Source organism: Dromiciops gliroides, chromosome 5 (assembly GCF_019393635.1).
Source record: "Dromiciops gliroides isolate mDroGli1 chromosome 5, mDroGli1.pri, whole genome shotgun sequence".
Taxonomy (NCBI): domain Eukaryota; kingdom Metazoa; phylum Chordata; class Mammalia; order Microbiotheria; family Microbiotheriidae; genus Dromiciops; species Dromiciops gliroides.
The window spans coordinates 55,412,956-55,431,920 of NC_057865.1; the positions used below are offsets into that span (position 1 = coordinate 55,412,956).

Sequence of the window (18,965 nt, forward strand, 5' to 3'; positions counted from 1 at the left end):
GCTTGACAGGTTGTAGGTCATAGAATGAATGGAGTTGTGATTTTCTTTTGGATGGATTTGTGATTGTATCTTCCAACAGCATAGTGCAGTGCTGTGCAGTTTGAAAAGTACTTATTCAATACCTACAAGGTGCCAGGTGCTGTGCACTGGGGATACAGAGACAAAATGACACTGTTTCTGTCCTCCAGCAGCTCATCACCATCTAGAGATGGGGGACCCACAGTGTGTGCAAAGAAATAGACACAAGTTCATGTAAGATGTCTGAGCACTAATCACAGGGAAATTGGGCTGGGCTTCTCGGTGGCTGTGCTTGAGGGAGCTAGAGACACCAAGAAACAGAAGGGAGCCATGAGGGCATTCCTAGCTTGGGAAGAGCTGTTGCTGAGAGACAAGAGATGTCGGCTCATGGATAGCGATCATAAAAGAGGCCAATTTGACTGATATTATGCTTGAGGGAAATAAGGTCAAAATCAGCCTTTCAAAGATGGATTTGAGCCAGATTGTAGGGATTTTAATCATCAGACAGGGAAATTTATGTTTTTTTCAAAGTCAGTTAGGAGTCACTGAGCATTCTTTAGCCAGGAGGGTGTCAGAATCAGACCTTTGCTTTATTTATTTTGACAGCTGTGTAGAGGATGGTTTGATGTGGGGAGAGAATTGAGGCAGAAAAACCAAGTAGGAGGCTATTGTATTTATTTAAATGAGAGGTGAGAGGAGCTTAAACTAGAGTGGTGGATATGTGAATGGAGAGAAAAAGATGGATGAAAGAGAAGTTGTAGAGGTAGAATTGATATGACTTTTTTATCCTGAATGACATTTGGTCCATGTCCTCATAAATCCTCTGAAGACAGTCTGACTGGTATTCTGAGAGTCTTTATCTTGATCAGAAGTTATTAGTTTTGTTTGTTTTTCTACCTTAGGCTCCTTTAACTGTCTGGTAAAACCCATGAATTCTTTCCCAAAATAATGATTTTAAGCAATTGAGGGAAATGCTGAATTTCAGTTAGAAGTTTGTGAAAATAAAGATATAATTTTTTCCCCATTAAATTTCATGGATATTTTTGTTATGGGGAAATAGAGTAGGGGCTTAGGATAGGGGTAGGGGTAGGGATTGGGTTTGGGGTAAGGGTAGGTAAGGTCCTTAGGAATTCCTCTTTAAAGAATTACACCCTCTTGCACACAAATCCAATTAGAATAAAATAGTAGTTTATTTAGGGTGCTAGAGAAAGGAGACCAAGAGAGAAATCCTTGGACTTCTTCTCATGGGGAGAGAAGAGGAGTGGCAGGCAAATACTTTATAGAGAACTGAAGGGGATAATCATCTGACTGTGGAAAGTTCCCTTTCTGGGGGAGGACCATCCCCCACTGGTGATGGCTAGGGGACTTGGGTGAGGGGTGGCTGTGGATCTCTCAAGCCATCTCTCTCCTCCTCATGCCACCAAGGCAGTAGCCACACCTAATCTTATCTTCCCAGGGGTGAGGGAGACTGGAATGAAGGGTGATGTCCTGGAGCTAGCTCAGTCCTGATCTGGTGCCACTTAATCTCTTTAGGTGTGTCTGTCCTTTGGTTTAGTTTCTAAAGGAGAAGGTTCTTTGATTTATCTCAGAGAACTTCTAGGGTGCTAGGCTCATAACATTTTGAAATCTGTCCGTGGCACCTTAAGGATCCTTTCCATATTAATAACCCCTGATCTGGATCTCTTTATATGTTGCAAGATTACCAATAGAGAAAACAGGTTTATCCATTAATTATCTTCCTTCATTTTACATGACCAGTCCACCTCTATTTCCAGTCATACAGCTCTCTGATAAATTTCACTTGCACTTCTCCACTGCCCTTTTGGGGACCTTGATTTTTAATTCTTGAGAGACTATTACTAATAGAATATTACCAAGGGGATATTAATATTTAAAAAAAAATGGGTCTCTGAGAGTAAAGCTTGGCATCCTTAAAAGCATCATACAGTTCCCTCTGCCTCATGCTGTCTTCCCCATTTTATTTATGCATCTAAAGTGCCTGTCCACTATCCTGATGTCAGGTTTATAGGTTGTCCATCCCACCGAATATCATAATCAGGAAAATAGGCACTCTTTGTTCCTTTGGTTTTTCTTCTATGGACTCATTTGTCAGATTCTGGCCCTTATTTAAGGAGATCTGCAATGTTTTGGAACGTGGAGTTAACACAATGACACACATAAATGGGAGTATCTAGAGGACCTCTCACCATCTGTATGGAATCCTCCTTCCTTTTGGACTCTGTGCTTGGGCATGTTCCTTGTCAGTAGTGGACACTTTGTGATGAGCCTGTCTCCCTGCTTAATTTGATATTAATAATCAGAGCATCGTTGAACAATGTTCTTTCTGTTGTGACATCATTCACAGAATGATTGAAAGGAATTCATCCAGTTCATTAAGCACCTGTACTTAAGAATGAAGTAGAGACATTAAGGCCTCTTACTACCTTTCTAGGGTGAAAGGTAAGACTTTCAGGTTTATATCCTATTGGGTGTGTGGTCAAAGCAATATCCTGACCCTCCCCCCTATACAAGTTAAGCTAGTTTTTCCTTAATAGATACTGGTGACTTTCCTTGAGACTTGATTGACTGAGAGACCAAAAGTTCAGACAACTGATGTCACTTCTTCCTCCACTGAGCACAAAGCAACTTGGAAAAGCTCTAGGAAACCTCTGATGCTTGACTGGGGTTAAGTAAATCTCTTTGTGCTAACTATTGAATGACTTCTAAGTGTCTGATTTTAGTCCAGTACCAAACCTAAACTATCGGGAGACTGGTCTCAGTTAAGTCCATCCCAGAATGAGGGGAACAGTGTGTATAAAGACAAATAGATAAAAGTCATTTCTTGGGGGAGGAGGAGACCAGGAACTGGAGGGATCAGAACTAGCTTGATTGATAGGACACTTAAGCCTAGACTTAAAGGAAGCCAGGGGTTTTCAGAGGTGAATGTGAAGTGGCAGCACATTCCAGGCATTCCACACAACTACTTGCTTTTGTCTTCTGGTTTGTCTCCTTTATATCAAGAGTGTTCAAATTGGTAAAATTCACTTCCTTGTATGTTAGCTACTCAGTGGTTACTAAACAAGTACCTCCCACATTACTAGGTGGTGTAAACTGTGATTCTGAGTAGTTTCTACCCATTTTGCTATCATCTCTGTAAAAACGAAAGCCCTTTCCAAGATTGAGCGCTACAATGTATTTTTCTGTTTCATGGGTTGCTATGGCCAAAGAGTTTATCATCAAATGGACAGATGATGGCTCTTTCTGAATTTAGCTGGACTAGTTTAAACCTTCAGAAATAGGAAAGGAAGAAGGGGGAAAGGGAATGAGCATTTTTCTCCTGCCTCCTGTGTGCCTGGCACTGTGCTAAGCTCTTTTATAAATATTTCCTCATTTTGAAATGGATGAAGTCTATAGTTAGTTTTTCCAGTCTGGTAGAACCTGCCAGACATTCAAAAAGACTTAAAAATTCTTTCCCATTTGTAAGATGTACGTTGGTCAGAACCGTATGAATGTTTAACACTCTTCTGGGATAATAATTGTTAGAGTTTTGTTGAGCTTAGTAAATATGTATTATTTTTGATTCATGTAGATTACAGATGAATACCCATTTTTCTGTTTTTGTCTTATGTTAACTTTTTAAGTTTTTAATATCTGAAACATCTGGGCTTTGGGTTTTTTTGGGTTGTTGGGGTTTTTTGGCCTCTAAGTACTCATGTGATTTTTCATATGTAATTACAGCATATGATGAAAGTTCTCAAAAATGTGCAGTTAATTAAGTCATATGATGGCCTAAAAATTCCAGTTTGTTAAATTGAATTGTAGAATTCAAAAAAACTTTAAAGTGACAGTAACTAATTTGGGGGGGGCATCCTCTTCTCAATAATTCTCAGGAACTCAACAGGGATGTGGCAAAGGCTCTTTATTTTCTTCTCATGAGAAGGAGGCACCCTAGTGTGCAGCTAATGGGTGCCCCAAAAGGGGGCTCGAAGGCCCTGTTTTATGCCCTAGTCCCTAATGTGAATGGATCCTCCCCTTTTTCATCACTGTTCTGATTACTCAAGGGTTACGATCTATGTGCAAAAACTGGCTAATTGGAATGTAGTATTCCCACCCCTCTTCCTTGTATGGGCATAACTCTGGAGTGGACCTTATACTTCCTTATATGGACACAACTCTGGAGCTGACCTTATTGAGACCAGGGCTCCTTGAACCATGTGACCTTGCTAGCCTGAAGGGGAGGAGGGGATCTGAGACCTTTGTCCTACAAACAGGTCAGGAGAAGTATGACTGACTGTTATATCCACATTGAGAGGAGACAATTACCCATTTTCTCACACTAATGTAATTGAATTCATTTGTAATCTCATTGATATGGACATCATCCTACAGGACAGGCCGGCTCTGAAGCATCAGAGCATCTTGAGGCAGCCAGTCAGATCTCAGTAGAGATAGACCATGAACTCAAGAGCCTCTGGGCCACCAAAACTACTTCTGAATGGGGTTCTACCATTATTGGAGGAACAGGCACTTTAGAGACGGGATCCATCATCTTCCTTGTCCCTACAAATCCCAATTGCTGACCAACCCCCACTTATGGCAGGTGGGCTCAAGAGCTGTAGGAGCAACAACAGTACCTTCAGATCACCTGCTTCCAGCACAGCCCTTTTGTAGCCGACATCTATGGAAGCAAACCCTGTAGAAACGTAGCTTGGAAAAGCATTGCATATGCTCTAGCTAACAGCTACTGACTACTCAGAAAATAAAGATTTTGGCACAAAAGCCATTGATGTTTTCAAATGCTTTAGCATCAGAAGATGCCAGTGTTTTGTCAGTGAAAATGACATTCAACAAGATGCATTACTTACTCTTGCTTTGCTCTAGCACCATAAGGAAGATTGAGTCTTTCATCTGACTTATTGCCCAACTCTCCTCTATGATTTGTCGTTGCGCACCCCCCCCCCCATTAGAATATGACTTCTCTGAGAGCACAATTTTTTCTTTTTGTGTTCCCAGGGCTTCACACATGACAAGTGCTTAATACAAGTTTGCTCAGTTCTCTTTTTCTCCCTCTTCCTCATTTCTCTCCTCCTCTCCACATTTGTAGATGACAACTCATCCTGTGTGACTTTCTTCTCTCTTTTTATAAATCCTACATATAGGATTCTCTCCCAGCCCCACCCCCTCCCCCAAGCTACTTGGGCTCCTTGACATAGATCTGAGGAGGGGATAGGGCCACACCAAAGCTCCCCAAGGGGAGGGGGAGGTCTATAGAACAGTCCACTTAAAGTAAGAACTCTCTGTATCTAGTAAGATAGGACCTTATGGCTAAAATACATCAGATCACTATGTTTCATGGCCTGACAGATCCCTATATTTACAAATACAGATCCCAAAATACACACACTATAGGAACTGCCACATGATCACAAACTTAAGTGCATTTTTTTAAACTCATGCATCCCTACTGACTATACATAATCTTTGAGCTACATGGATTGGAAAACTTTCAAAATATAGACATGTAGTGGAAGACATGGGAAGGTAGGTGCTACAGTGGATAGAGTATGAGGCCTGGAGTCAGGAAGACTCATCTTCCTGAGTTCAAATCTGACCTTAGACATTTGCTAGCTGAGTGACCCTGGGCAAATCACTTCACCCTGTTTGCCTCAGTTTTCTCATCTCTAAAATGAGCTGGAGAGGAAAATGGCAAACCCATCCAGCATCTTTGACAAGAAAACCCCAAATGGGGTCAGGAAGAGTCGGACATGACCAAAAGAGACTAAATTTCTAACAATATCTAATATTTATATAGCTCATTGTTTTGCGAAATCTAGTCCTCACAATAACCTTGTGTTGTGGATGCTTTATGCTTAAAGAGATTAAGTAATTTACATGGAGTCACTTAGGAAATAGTCAAAGATGGAATAAAATACAGTTCTTTCTTATTCTAAGTCCAGAAATCGATGTACTCTGCTAAGTTGCTTTTAAAATCTGGAATTCCTAGATTTTCTTTCCATTACACTAGTCTGCCTTCTAAAGTGCTAGTTTGTTTGAACAGTATTTGGAAGTTTGATATGGCACGAGACTAAGATTTCTGTCTTCCATTATCAGGGCTTGTGGTGCTTTCTCACAATCTATTATATTGTAATGTGCTTGCTTCCCGTGACTAAAATATACTTTCATACTCTTGTGGTCCAGGAAACTTAATTCAAGTACCCAGTGGCTATTGTTATGTATCTTGTCGATTAAATACTCATGTTCATTTTGTTTATTCCTTCTTCCAGTGAATTCTCCCTGGATCATGAACTTGTCCTCTATATTTTTGCTGTGTATTTGCCTTGATTCATAGTTCATTGATTTCCTTAGTATAAAAGTTCAGCATTAAATTGTTCAATAGTATTGAACTTCATTCAAAGTAATCTTTACTATTTTGTGAGTCTTTTCACTTTAGATATTGAATGTAACATATGGTACATGTTCAGTTACATTTTGTTAAGGGCTAAAATTCTAGCTAGTCTGTCTAAAATATCTAATGAGTGGTCGCCAATAAATTATAAGCTTCAGCAAGAGTTAGACTTTTAAGCGTTTATTAAGGAGAATAAGAATTTGATAGAGAGAGAGGCCTAGATTCCTATCTATTAAAGGGAGAGCGCATTTTTAGCTCCCTTCTCTGCCAGAGTCCCCAGGAAAGAGCCCCAGAGCGAGCGCCAGTCTCTTCCTTCCTCCTCCCACTAGCTCACGTCACTTCCTGATGCCAAAGAAAAGACTCCTGGTCTTGCCCTCAAAGACCTTCGCTTCATGGGTGGAACTCTTCTACAGTAAGTCTCCAGCAGGTGGCGTCATTCCAATCATTACAGTTTGCATTTAGAATGTAGGAGTAAATCAGAATTTCATTACAGAATTCTTTCCTGTATTCCATTGTTACTGCTTGAAATTCTAGTCAATGGATCAGAACATTTGAAAGTCATATGTATTTTATTTAAAATAAGTTCTCAGTATTCTTCTTGGAGTGTTTATATCAGCAATCAATTTTTAAAAGTTCTAATTTTTCCCATTTTTAAACCCTTGATATCTATTGATTTGATTACATATATCTTCAGAATATGTGTCTTTAAAATGTACATCTTCAGAATAGCATTTGGATATAATTTAGGAGAATGCATAAATCCTTTTTGTTTTTAGCACCTCACAGTTGCAGTTGGACAAGTTATTGAGTGTAAAGGACTACATTGCATGCCTTTTACACTTTCAACTTCATAACTAAAGGTGACCTATTCAGGTACACTTTCATTTCCTTTTGTATCATTCATTTTGATAAGAATAAAATATTTTATTTATGTTTTCTTTTATGCACTTAAGAGTGCTTCATAACTGTTATTTTTCAACCTTTTGCTGTAAGGAAAGAAAGGAATAGTTGTCCGCATTTTGGAGGGATCAATTTATTTTGCTGAAATAACAGGTAGAATTAGTGGTAGAACCATAAATTGAAGTTATTTTGTATTTGGCATTTGTTTCATTTATTTGTTTTGGGGGTGGGTCCCAATTAATATTAATGTTAAATTCACTGAAGTGGTTGAATGTATTCAAATTTGTAGTGCTTGAAGTTATACTTACATGAAATATGGTAGGTAATTGGTTTTAGCCCAATGGAAACACACATTGCAAATTTGAATAATGTTATCATTTCAGAGGATCCATTATTTCCACTAATCTGAAGCTAGCTATATAGCCATCCCTTTTTTCTAAGTGCCAAATAATGACTTCTTCTTTGATACTTTCAGTAATAATACTCTTCTCATTGGCTCTTTATTTTCTTTTGATTAGGTAAGAGTCTTTTCTTTGACTCCTTTCTTATTTAGCCTTAATCACCAAATGGGTGTTCTTCAGATGAAAGGCTTTAGCTTAAAAGGCCAAGGTCTCCCACTGCATAGTGGGGTCCATCTCCAGTTGTCCTGTTATCTCTCTCTCTCTCTCTCTCTCACACACACACACACACACACACACACACACACACACACACACACACACAATTTGACACTGGACTCTGATGACTCCAGAGGAGAGAGTGAGGCTAGTGACTTTGCGCAGTCCTTCCTCACTTAAGTCCAGTTCATTGTAAATCATGATGTCACCTCCTGGAAGTAATGGTTCTCTTCCAGAAGGAAGGACAAACATCCGCAACATCCTTCTTATTGGCTCGATAGGTCCTGAATTCTAAACAAAACAGTATTACTTATGATAATGTTTAGGTTCCTCTGTTTTGCGATAGGCATCTCTTTGTTAACAGAAAGATAAAAACCCAGGCCAATTTATAGAAGCATTTTAGCACCTTTTGAATAAAATTAAAGTGTTAGAAAGTTTGAATCAATCATTAGTTTCGTGCTTCTTACTTGCCAGGCTCTGTGCTGAGTACTGGGTACACAGAGAGAAATGAAGCACTCCTTTCTCTAAAGAAGCAAGCGCACATTCTTTTGGGAAGGGAGTAAGTACTTATCACAACTTGAGAAAAAGCATAAGACTCAGAGCATTAGAAAGGCCTCCTGACATATGGAGTATTTGAAAACTTCACTTTGGAAATGTTGATGAATGAGATTATTTGTAAAGCTTTGCGAGCCTTAACACACACTATACGATGCTGGCTATTATCTTTGTTCCTTAAGGACCTCCTTTGACAAACTGTGGCAGCTGGTGGCACATTGGATAGAGCACTGGGCCTGGAGTCACAGGCCATGTGAATTCATATCTGGCCTCAGACACTTGCTAGTTATGTGATCCTGGGCAAGTCATTTTACCTCTGTTGTCTCAGTTTCTTCAACTATAAAATGGGGATAATAATACTACCCATCTTCCAGGGTTATTTTGAGCATCAAATGAGATAATATTTTTTGTTTGTTTGTTTTTTGCGGGGCAATGGGGGTTAAGTGACTTGCCCAGGGTCACACAGCTGGTAAGTGTTAAAATGAGATAATATTTTAAAAGTGTTTTGCAAACTTTTAAAAATTGCTATGTGTGGGGCCACAGAATTCTAATATGTAAAAAATCACTTAGAACTACGAGTATATTCAATTTATTAGCGATACCAGTGGTCCCTAGTTAGTTGGATCCAAGGCATTACTCACTGTCAGGGTTCCTTCCCCTTGGGTGTTAGCTCCTTTTATACACTTGGGAGAGAACTAAAAATAGGAGGCATTACAGTTCACTGATTGGACAATTCCAGAGGTAGAGTAATCTTATGATTGGCTAAGGGAAATGACCATCAGTTATAATCACAGTCAGCAGGCTCTTTTCACAGGTCATGATAGCTTCCACACATAAGTCATCAATGCCAGTTCATCTCAGCAAAGGCTTTCCAAAGGCCACAGGCCCCTTTCAACAAAATCTCAGGGCCACAAGTCATAAGACCTTAGTGTTTGACCAACAGTATCCTGGGGTCCAAGGAAGTTGTGGGTTTGAAGCAGAGGTCACAAAGAAGTGGAAGGTGGTGATTCATAGGGGTGAAAGAAGAGCTGCACCAACAAATGAACCTTATTATAGCCTGTTACCAGGGTTTGGGGGGTGGTGGGGAGGTAGTGTAACAATTATATTGTTATTACATTTCTGACTAATAATATTAGTCCAGCTGATAAATAGAAGTAATATGATCAACACATGGTGGACTAATCATTCATAGCTCTTACAGCATTAGCTAACATAACTACCCCAGAATTAATTGTATTCTGCTTAATTCACTAATATAATCACTGATACCCATCAAAGTACAATGAACTTAGTAAATACTGATTAATTTGACTGGGGGTGTCAAAATTACCCTCTTATATAAAAATGCTATAATAATAATTTTTATTATTATATATAAAGTGCTGAGAAAGCTAACACTAATTTCTAAATATTTTGACTGAGTTTTAGTAATGTTTTACTTATAGTAAATGTTTACCACAAGTGACTTTAGCTGCTCATCGGTATAAATAAAATACATTAGTTTCATGGAGCTGCAACTAGGTAAAATGAATACACAATAATGATAGTAACAGCTCACCTTGTATGCAGCTAAGGTTTGCAGAACATTTTACCATTCATTTTTCATTTGATCCTCAAAACCTTTGAGGAAGGTGCTATTATCATACTTGTTGGAAGGCAACTTCAATTAGCTCCCCACCAGGGCCATAGAGCATGCAGAGGGCTAAGGAAGAATTGGAACCCACAACTCTCAGACTTGAAATCAAGCACTTTACTTGAATGTGATGATGAGACTTCCAGGAAACTTAATTACAGATGCAAAAATGTTTGTTTGAAAACTTTAGCATGTCAGTATTATTTTTGTTTTTCAATATCAGAACATGATATAAAACATTAAAATTTTTATTTTGGTTGATAAAAAGCATGGTGGTTTTAAAAATCAGTTGTTAATTGAGTGATTTTTTTTCTTTTTAAAAGAATAATAATATACATTTTTATTTCAAGTTTTGAGTTCCAAATTCTATCCTTCCCCTCCTCTTTTCCTGAGGTGGTAAGCAGATATAGGTTATACATGTACAGTTAAGTAAAATATTACCACATTAGTAATTTTGTATATGAAAACTTGAATAAAAGAAAAAAATGAAAGCAAAAAATAGCATGCTTCAGTCTGTTTTCAATATCAGTTCTTTCTTTGGAGGTAGATAGTATGCTTTATCATTAGTCCTTTGAGATTATTTTGGATCATTGTATTGCAGAGAATGGTTAAGTCATTCGCAGTTCTTCATTGAACAACATTTTGCTGTATTGTGCACAACGTTCTCCTGGTTTCTCACTTCACTATACATCAGTTCATACAAGTTTTTCTGAAATTGTCCTGCTTGTCATTTCTTACAGCACAATAGTATTCCATCACAATCATATACCACAGTTTATTTAGCCATTCCCCAATTGATGGGCATTCCTCTGATTTCCAATTCTTAGCCTCCCCAAAAAGATCTGTTGTAAATATTTTTGTACAAATGGGTCTTTTTCTCTTTTTTGGAATGTCTTTGGGATATAAACCTAGCAGTGGTATTGCTGGATCACAGGATATGCACAGTTTTATAGCCCTTCAAGCATAGTTCCAAATTGCTCTCCAGAATGGTTGCATCAGTAATGATTTTTTTCTTAGCAGCATTATAATTTGTAGAAAATACTGTTAAGTACCATACATACTTTGCTTAGACTTTGAATTGTGTTAATAACATACTATTTATACTCGTAATATGAAATTTATGCTGGCACAAAATTTTACTGGTAGATTTGCATATTTAAAACTCCATTTGTGCACTTCTTTCTGGATGCCATTGAGAGGAGAGTGAATGATTAATTTTCTCTCTTAATAAGCTGTGGTCTTTCAAGGGAAAGCTTGAAACAAACTAAATGTTGTTTTTCTTCTGTAGAATTACTCTGCTACTTTCCTTTCTTTCTTTCTTTTTTTTTAATAGTATCAACTTGTTAGGGCTTGAAAATTAGTGATATGCTTCTACTTTTGCCTTATCTCAGGATCAAAGGGTGACTAAAGGCAAATTTTCACTACCTTTCAAATAAGAATTAGAGGAGAGGTTTAACACATCACCTATACTGTAAGGGATAGGATTGAGGCAAGAAGGTTGAACCAGGACAGAGAATTAGGAAGATAATAAGAGAGGCCTTCTTTAAAGCTTTGCATCTTTGAAGCTGATGAGTAAGGTAAGGTAAAGAGATTAGTTGAGGCTCAAGAAATTGAGCTGAAGTTTTAATTCAGAAGACAGTCAAAGTTGATTCATTAAATCAACAATAAAAAAATTTTGAAAATCATGTCCACTGATTGTATTCTTCAGCTTAAAACTATAAAAGTTTAAAGTAGTTTGAACAACTTAAAGTTCATTAAATTGAATTTGCTAAATTGAAAATGTATAGATGAGATGTAGGGGGTGCAAGAGGTACATAATAGTTCCCCTAATTCCTTCCTGCATGAATAATAACTTGATTTTATAGTTCTTTAAGATTTACAAAGCACTTTCCCCACAAAAAATAACCCTGTGAGATAAGTATAGTATCATAGATCTAGATGTGGTAAAGAACTTAAGAGGCCATCTTGTTTATTCATTCATTTTGCAGATGAAAATCCTCTGGGCCATGAAGGTAAATTACTACCCAAGGTCACATAGGAAGTAGGGATCTGAGAGGACATTTTTGAATCAGGTTCTCTGATTCCAGAGCTAGCGTTCTTTCCCCTGCATCAAACCAATAAATAGTAAAGTATTATTCCCATTTTTACCAATGAGATAACTAAAAGACAGGGAAGTTAGGTGATTTGCCCTGGAAGCTAGTGACTACTAAGGTGAAGAGGTTAATTAGGTTTTCTTAATTTGGGGGTGAACAATCTCTCCATTATAACATGCGTATCAGTCCAATGGATTTTAATATGGCCAGCTCTTAGATGTCCTGGAAATTATTAGGGATAATACTAGTAACTCAAATTCATGAAATATCCACCAATTAAAAAAATCAACAAGTCAAATTTAAGAGGTATAATGTGGTTTGGTGGAAAAATAATTGATTTGGGGGTCAAAGGACCTGGGTTCAAATCCCAAATCTGTCATTACCAGAATGACATGGGGCAAATCACTTAAATTGTCTGGGTTTCAGTTTCTTAGATATAAAATATAGGAATCAAGAAAAAGAATAAACTAGAATTGATTCAACTCTATAGGAAAATATTTTAGAGACTACTATCTTGTGGTCACTATTAGTCAGTTTACTAGTTCTAGTCAATTTATTAGTCAGTGATTGAACTTTGGTCTATCAAAAGGTATGGCATAAAAATTAAGTTGACTTTTGACATTGGAACCAAATGATTTTCTTCCTAATAGTCTCAGGTCCCTATCAAGTTGGAATGCTCCGACATGTAAGGTTGGAAACATTCTATGTCCCAGCATGCCATATTGAAAATTCTAAATTAAAATTTTAAGGATATATATCCTTATATATTAAATATAGATATTATAGATATACATTAAATATATCCTACATATTTTATATATATTTTAAAATTTCTAATTCTGTGCAAATCTTTCTTTGAAATGAGAATTTTATGATTTTTTCCAGGGATATAAATGATTTGCTTAATTTTGTTAATAATTTGTTTTTACTTAATTCATTTCCTAATATCCCCCAAAAGAAAAACAATTCATTGAACTCACAGACAGCAATGGGACCACAAATTCTGGTCCTAGAATAATTTTTTTGCATGTGGAAAATATCTAATTTAAATGAAAAATAGAAAATAATAGTAATTATTACCAAGCTACTTATTCAAGCTATTAATACTTATAGACATTAGTCACATCTCTATTGTGATACAAGTTTGGTGTACACATTTTTTACAAACTAACTGAAATACTTTTTACACGTTAATTTTAAACCAGGTCTAGTCTTATAGTTTTAAAATTATGTTATCCTTTTCAGTAAGCTCATTGACCTTTTTAGAGAGATTGAAACCATATATGTCTTTTTGTTTCCTTTTCTACCTCCCACAGTCAGATTTGCTTATGCAGTGCTATGATAATTTGTCAGTCTCTCTAGATAGAAAATAATTATAATAATTGTAAACTTTTGGAGAATTATCCTCAATTGCTTCCCCCCCCCCCCCCCGCATTTGCCGAAATGTAATCAGAATGCTCACTTTGTCAGTAAATATAATTAGAATACTACAGAGAAAGAATAGTATAACCCTAGTGTGTGAATGACATGAAAATCCATGAAACATTCCATATTTCTAGTATATGCATAATCTATATTCTGTAGTAAATATCCATACAAAATATATTAATATTTCTTTCAGGGTGCATGTTTATTGTTTTCATCCTACAATAATTATATATTTAATTAAAACTTCCATGTTTATAGCTTTTTCTTAGGGATACTAGTTTCCAACTATTTTCCATCTCTGTATTTTAATTCTTCCCTTCCCTCCCTTTGGAGGCAGTCAGGGTTAAGTAACTTGCCAAAGGTCACATAGCTAGTAAGTGTCTGAGGCCAGATTTGAGTTCAAGTCCTCTTGACTCCAGGGCCAGTGTTCAATCCACTGTGCCAGCTAGCTGCCCCATTCTTAATATTTATCTCCCTGTCCCCTGTTCCCTGCCTCCCCACCTTTTCCCTCTTTTCTATTTCTTCCCTTCTTGTACCATGGCAATAAGTTTTACAATAGACTTTGTATTCATTGTCTCATTTCATTCAGGCAGCAACTCTTTTAGAATGTTACTTAAGTCACTGAGGTTTTTTAAAGTTGTTTTAGGCTAATGGATTTAGAACTGAAAGGGACTTAAGAGAGCATCCATTCCTGGTAGATTGGTCTTTTTTTGAAAAATATATATACAACGTATAACCTCCCATCAAATAACTAAACTCTACCCATTACACAGAAAGTACATTTCTTAAAAGGTATACAAAGCCACTTAAAAATTATTGTGATTGATGCTACATGATTCTTGACAGAAGGGAGGAATCTATCCTGTAGCTTTAGTAATTGGTTACCAATATTTTCCATTGTATTTGATAAATTGCTGAGTTTTAAATGTCAAACCTTTTAATAGAACTGACTCTGGTACAGGGATTCTTAATCTTTTTTTTTTTTAATGTGTTTTGGACTACTTTGACAGTCTTATGAAGACAATGGATTCCTTCTCAGAATGATTTTAAATGTAGTTATCAAAGTACTTTTAAAAAACAAGTACACACACACACACACACACACACACACACACACTGCCCTAACAGAACCTCTTACATCGTTTACCAGTATGTACAATGGCCTGGAGTGATGAGTGTTGAGACAGGGAGATCCATTAGGCCATTGATCTGGGTGAGAGGAGCTGAAGAACTGAAAGAAGGAGGGGGTATCCATGTGAGTTGAGAGAAGTTGAGAAAGTAGAAATGGCAAGATTTGGCAGCTGATGAGATGTATGGGGTGAGGGAGAGGGAAGAGTTAAGGATAATGCAGAGATTCTGAATCCAAGCTCCCAGGAGGATGATGGATGTTTTCAACAAAAAGAGGAAAGCTTAGAAGAGGGGAGAGTTTAGGGGGAAAAATAATGAGGTCATCTTTATATGTGGTGAGTTTGAAATAGCTCCAGGATTTCCAGTTTAAAATGCTTACTAGGCTACTGGTGATATTGAAGGGAAGTTTGTAGAAACAGCCGGAGTTAGAAATACAGAACTGGAAGTCATCAATTTTAAAATGCATAGAAGCTGAAGAGAAAGAAGAGAAAGAGATAGGAGAAAGAAGACGGGGGTAAAGAGAGAGGAGAGAAGGGAGAGAAAGGTAGATTATAGAGAGGAAAGAGTGCCCTGGAGGAGAATGTGGTCAGCAGTGTCAAATTGAGAAACATAGGTCAAGAAGGAGGAGTACTGAGAAAAGACCATCATCTTTGCTATTAAGAGGTAATTGGTAATTTTAGAGAGTAGTTTCAGTGATTAAGTCAAAGGGTAAGGGGTTGAAAAGTCAGTGACCAGAGAGGAAATAGAGGGAGGAAGTGACTGTAAACAACTTTTAAGGAGTTCATCTCAGAAAGAGGAGAGATAGGGAATGAAGAATGGCTTGAGGAGATGGAAGGGGGTGGTAATAGACTTTGGGTTTTTTTTTTTTTTTAGTGAGGCAATTGGGATTAAGTGACTTGCCCATGGTCACACAGCTACTAAGTGTTAAGTGTCTCAGGACGGATTTGAACTCAGATACTACTGAATCCAGGGCCGGTGCTCTATCCACTGTGCCACCTAGCTGCCCCTTAGACTTTGTTTTTTAAAGGATGAGGGGTATTTGAACATGCTTGAAAGGCAGTTGGAAAGAACCAGTTTGTTCAAGACAAGTTGAAGATTTGGGGAGGGAAGATGGAAGAAGCAATCTGCTGAAGAAAACAGATTATTGCTTATTTTAAGATTCAGAAGAGAATGAAATTGACTTGAGGGACTCTTTGGGATTTAGGTCTACTCCTAAGAAGACAAGAGCTGATTGATCATGGAGTGCAAAAGATTACTAATGGACAATTTATGTGTTACATTGATATCCTCAGAATGACAGAAGAAATTGAGAAAGGCCTCTAGAATATTCTTTGGACTCCCTTTATTGAACTTATTGGGTAGGCATGAACAGTTTACAATGCACAGTATTAGAAGGGAGTGCCTACTTCAACAATGTCATAGAACCATTGGCATATTCTTATTGGAGATTGTGATATTCTTTATTTTTCAACTACATAGTATTACTGGAAGAATCTATGTGTTAAAATAAATTTGGGGGGAAGGCAGAAAGGTTTGGTCTAAGAATTATACAATTTACAGACATTTTATGAACATTAACTGTTGGCAATTTAAATGTGAAATCCTTGTCCAGTGACCAGTGTGAATTGATATACTGCTAGATAGGACATGAGCTATATACATATTGACATTCTTACTAGTGGAACCAGATGACAAGTTATAACTAAGTGGAAGGATAGTTCACAGTTTTTCTTTAAAATAGTAGACTGTACTCTACAAAATTCCAAGCTGAACTGATTCATTGATTAAATGAACAATCACATATTAAGCTGACTGTTAAATAACAATTTGCCCTGAAGCCTGAAAGTACCCACCTTAGCTCTCTTGTTAGTTGAGAGATCTTGACAGTTTTGTTAAAATATTTTAAAGGGATGCTTAAACAAGAGGCATGAAGTTAAGCATCTCAGATGCAGTTATTGTGTCCTTCTGTACTTTTAAGTAAGAAAAAGAAAGAAACGGGTGACTGCTCCTTCTCTCGATTTCCAGGCCTAAGGACTGTCTGCGGTCTGTTCTGAAGAGAGTGAATCACAAAGACCCTCATGTAGCAATGCAAGCATTGACTGTAAGTGTCGTCTTTCACAGTTATGTTACAGATTACCAAGATTAAGCCTTCTTAAACTCAATGCCTTTTTCTTAATTAGCTTCTAGGAGCGTGTGTATCGAACTGTGGCAAAATTTTTCATTTAGAAGTGTGTTCAAGAGATTTTGCTAGTGAAGTAAGCAACGTATTAAATAAGGTAAGTATTTCAGTAAAAACCTGGCCCATCTTTATTTTTTGTGCATGCATTTTATTATTGCTTAGTTAAAAAAAATTTACTGACACTTTTAGATTAGTCCTCTTCCCACTAAAAAGTAGTTTCATTTTGCTGAAGAAATAGGGTATCGTAAATCTTCCTTCCAGAGCTGTTGCTTTTCTGAACATGTTATTGTCTGACTCTTTGTTTTCATTGGTTCTCATCTCAGTGGGAAAGAGTGGAGAATTCTGTTCACTTTTTGTCTAATTTAAATAATACTAACTTTATACAATTCTCAAATCTGTAGGAGCAAAAATAAATTTTTATCCTAATGCATATTGACAGTACCCATCCATCCTCCTCGTGACTAATAGCAATGCTTTATTTACTGTACATATTATATAGGATGTGAATCCTGACAATGCAGGGCACATTTTTTTAATGCAGTAAATGTAAATAAAAGAGCAGAGTAGTACTCATCATTTCACTAGATAAAATTCTAAATGATGGGTTTTTGTGCATTAGTTTTAAAGGGATCCTTGAATTGATCTTTTGGAGGGAATTAGTGAATGACAACATTGTGGGACTACCAATAGGTCCTGTGGTATGGAATTTGTTTTATATATTACAAATTATACATGTGATGATATTTTATATTCACTGGCATAAATAGTATAGATCACAAATGATAAGGATACTGGGCTTATTGTCTATATGAGAGAGAGAGAGATACAGAGATACATTATGCAGAAATAGACAGAAAAGGGAGAGGGAGAGAGAATTGGAAAATTGTGTTGTAGGACCATAAGGCAAAATTGGAACTAGTTAATAGAATGCCTTGAAGAAGAGAGTGAAGAATTTGGATATAATTTGACAGACAGTAGGCAGCTAGGTGGCTCAGTGGATAGAGTGCTGGGCCTGGAGTCAGGAAGGACTTATCTTTTTGAGTTGAAATCTGGCCTCAGACTCTGGTCACAGACTAGCTCTGTGACTGTGGGCAAGTCACTTAACCCTGTTTGCCTCAGTTCTCCATTTGTAAAACAAGCTGGAGAATGAAATGGGGAACCACTCCAGTATCTGCCAAGAAAAACCCAAATGGGTATCATGAAGAGTAGTACATGACTGAAATTACTGAGCAACAACAATAGACAGTATAATACTAAAAGTTCTTAAACAGAATAGAGTCTTGAAAATTACATTTTAGGAAGAATTATGAGGGATATATTTAAATTGCTGGGAATATATATAAAGACAGAGACACTAGGTAAGGGTCTGTTAAAGTAATTTATCTCTGAGGTTGGATTACACAGCAGCTATGGAAACAAGAAGAAAGGGTTAAATTTCAAAAATTGCAGGCGAGAATCTGCAGAAAAAAGTGATTAACTGGATAAGTAAAAGGAAAGGAAAATATCAGCACCAAAATTTTATACCTGAGATGCTGGAAGAAAAGACAGCAATGGATAAGATTAGAAAGGATGCCATTTTTGAGGGGGAAGGAGGAGATCATGGTGAGTCAAGTTTTATACAAATTGAGTTTTAAGTCATAGGACATCTATCTGGAGCTATTCTTTAGGTGAATGGGAATGCAAATTTGGTAATTGTCAACATAGAAGGTAGTACTTGGAGTCATGTAAGAAGATTGAAGAGTGACCAAGGAAAACTGGACTAGGGCCCAAAAGAGAAGAATCATCAAAGGAGACAGAGAAAAAAGTGGCTTTAGAGTGTTTACAGGCAAGCTAGTAGAATAGAGTGGTATGGAAGTCAAAGGAGGAGAGAGGTAGTTTGGGATGGTTGGGGTGGGGGGTGGGGGGGTGGTTAATAGTGCCTGTTGAACTAGGAATACTAAAGAAGATGAAATGTGTGATTTAGTTGAAAAGTTCTGTTCAATTTTAGTTTTAAAGTTTAAATCCATTT

At 37.1% G+C, this 18,965-nt stretch overlaps 1 protein-coding gene across 1 annotated transcript in view; it reads left to right on the forward strand.

Moving 5' to 3' along the window:
- STAM (signal transducing adaptor molecule) overlaps nucleotides 1-18,965 on the forward strand; it is a 72,794-nt gene that overhangs the window by 22,292 nt on the left and 31,537 nt on the right. The window contains exons 3-4 of the mRNA XM_043967367.1: nucleotides 16,804-16,879; nucleotides 16,959-17,054. Of these exons, the coding sequence (XP_043823302.1) occupies nucleotides 16,804-16,879; nucleotides 16,959-17,054 (172 nt within the window). The remainder of the gene's footprint in view (nucleotides 1-16,803; nucleotides 16,880-16,958; nucleotides 17,055-18,965) is intronic.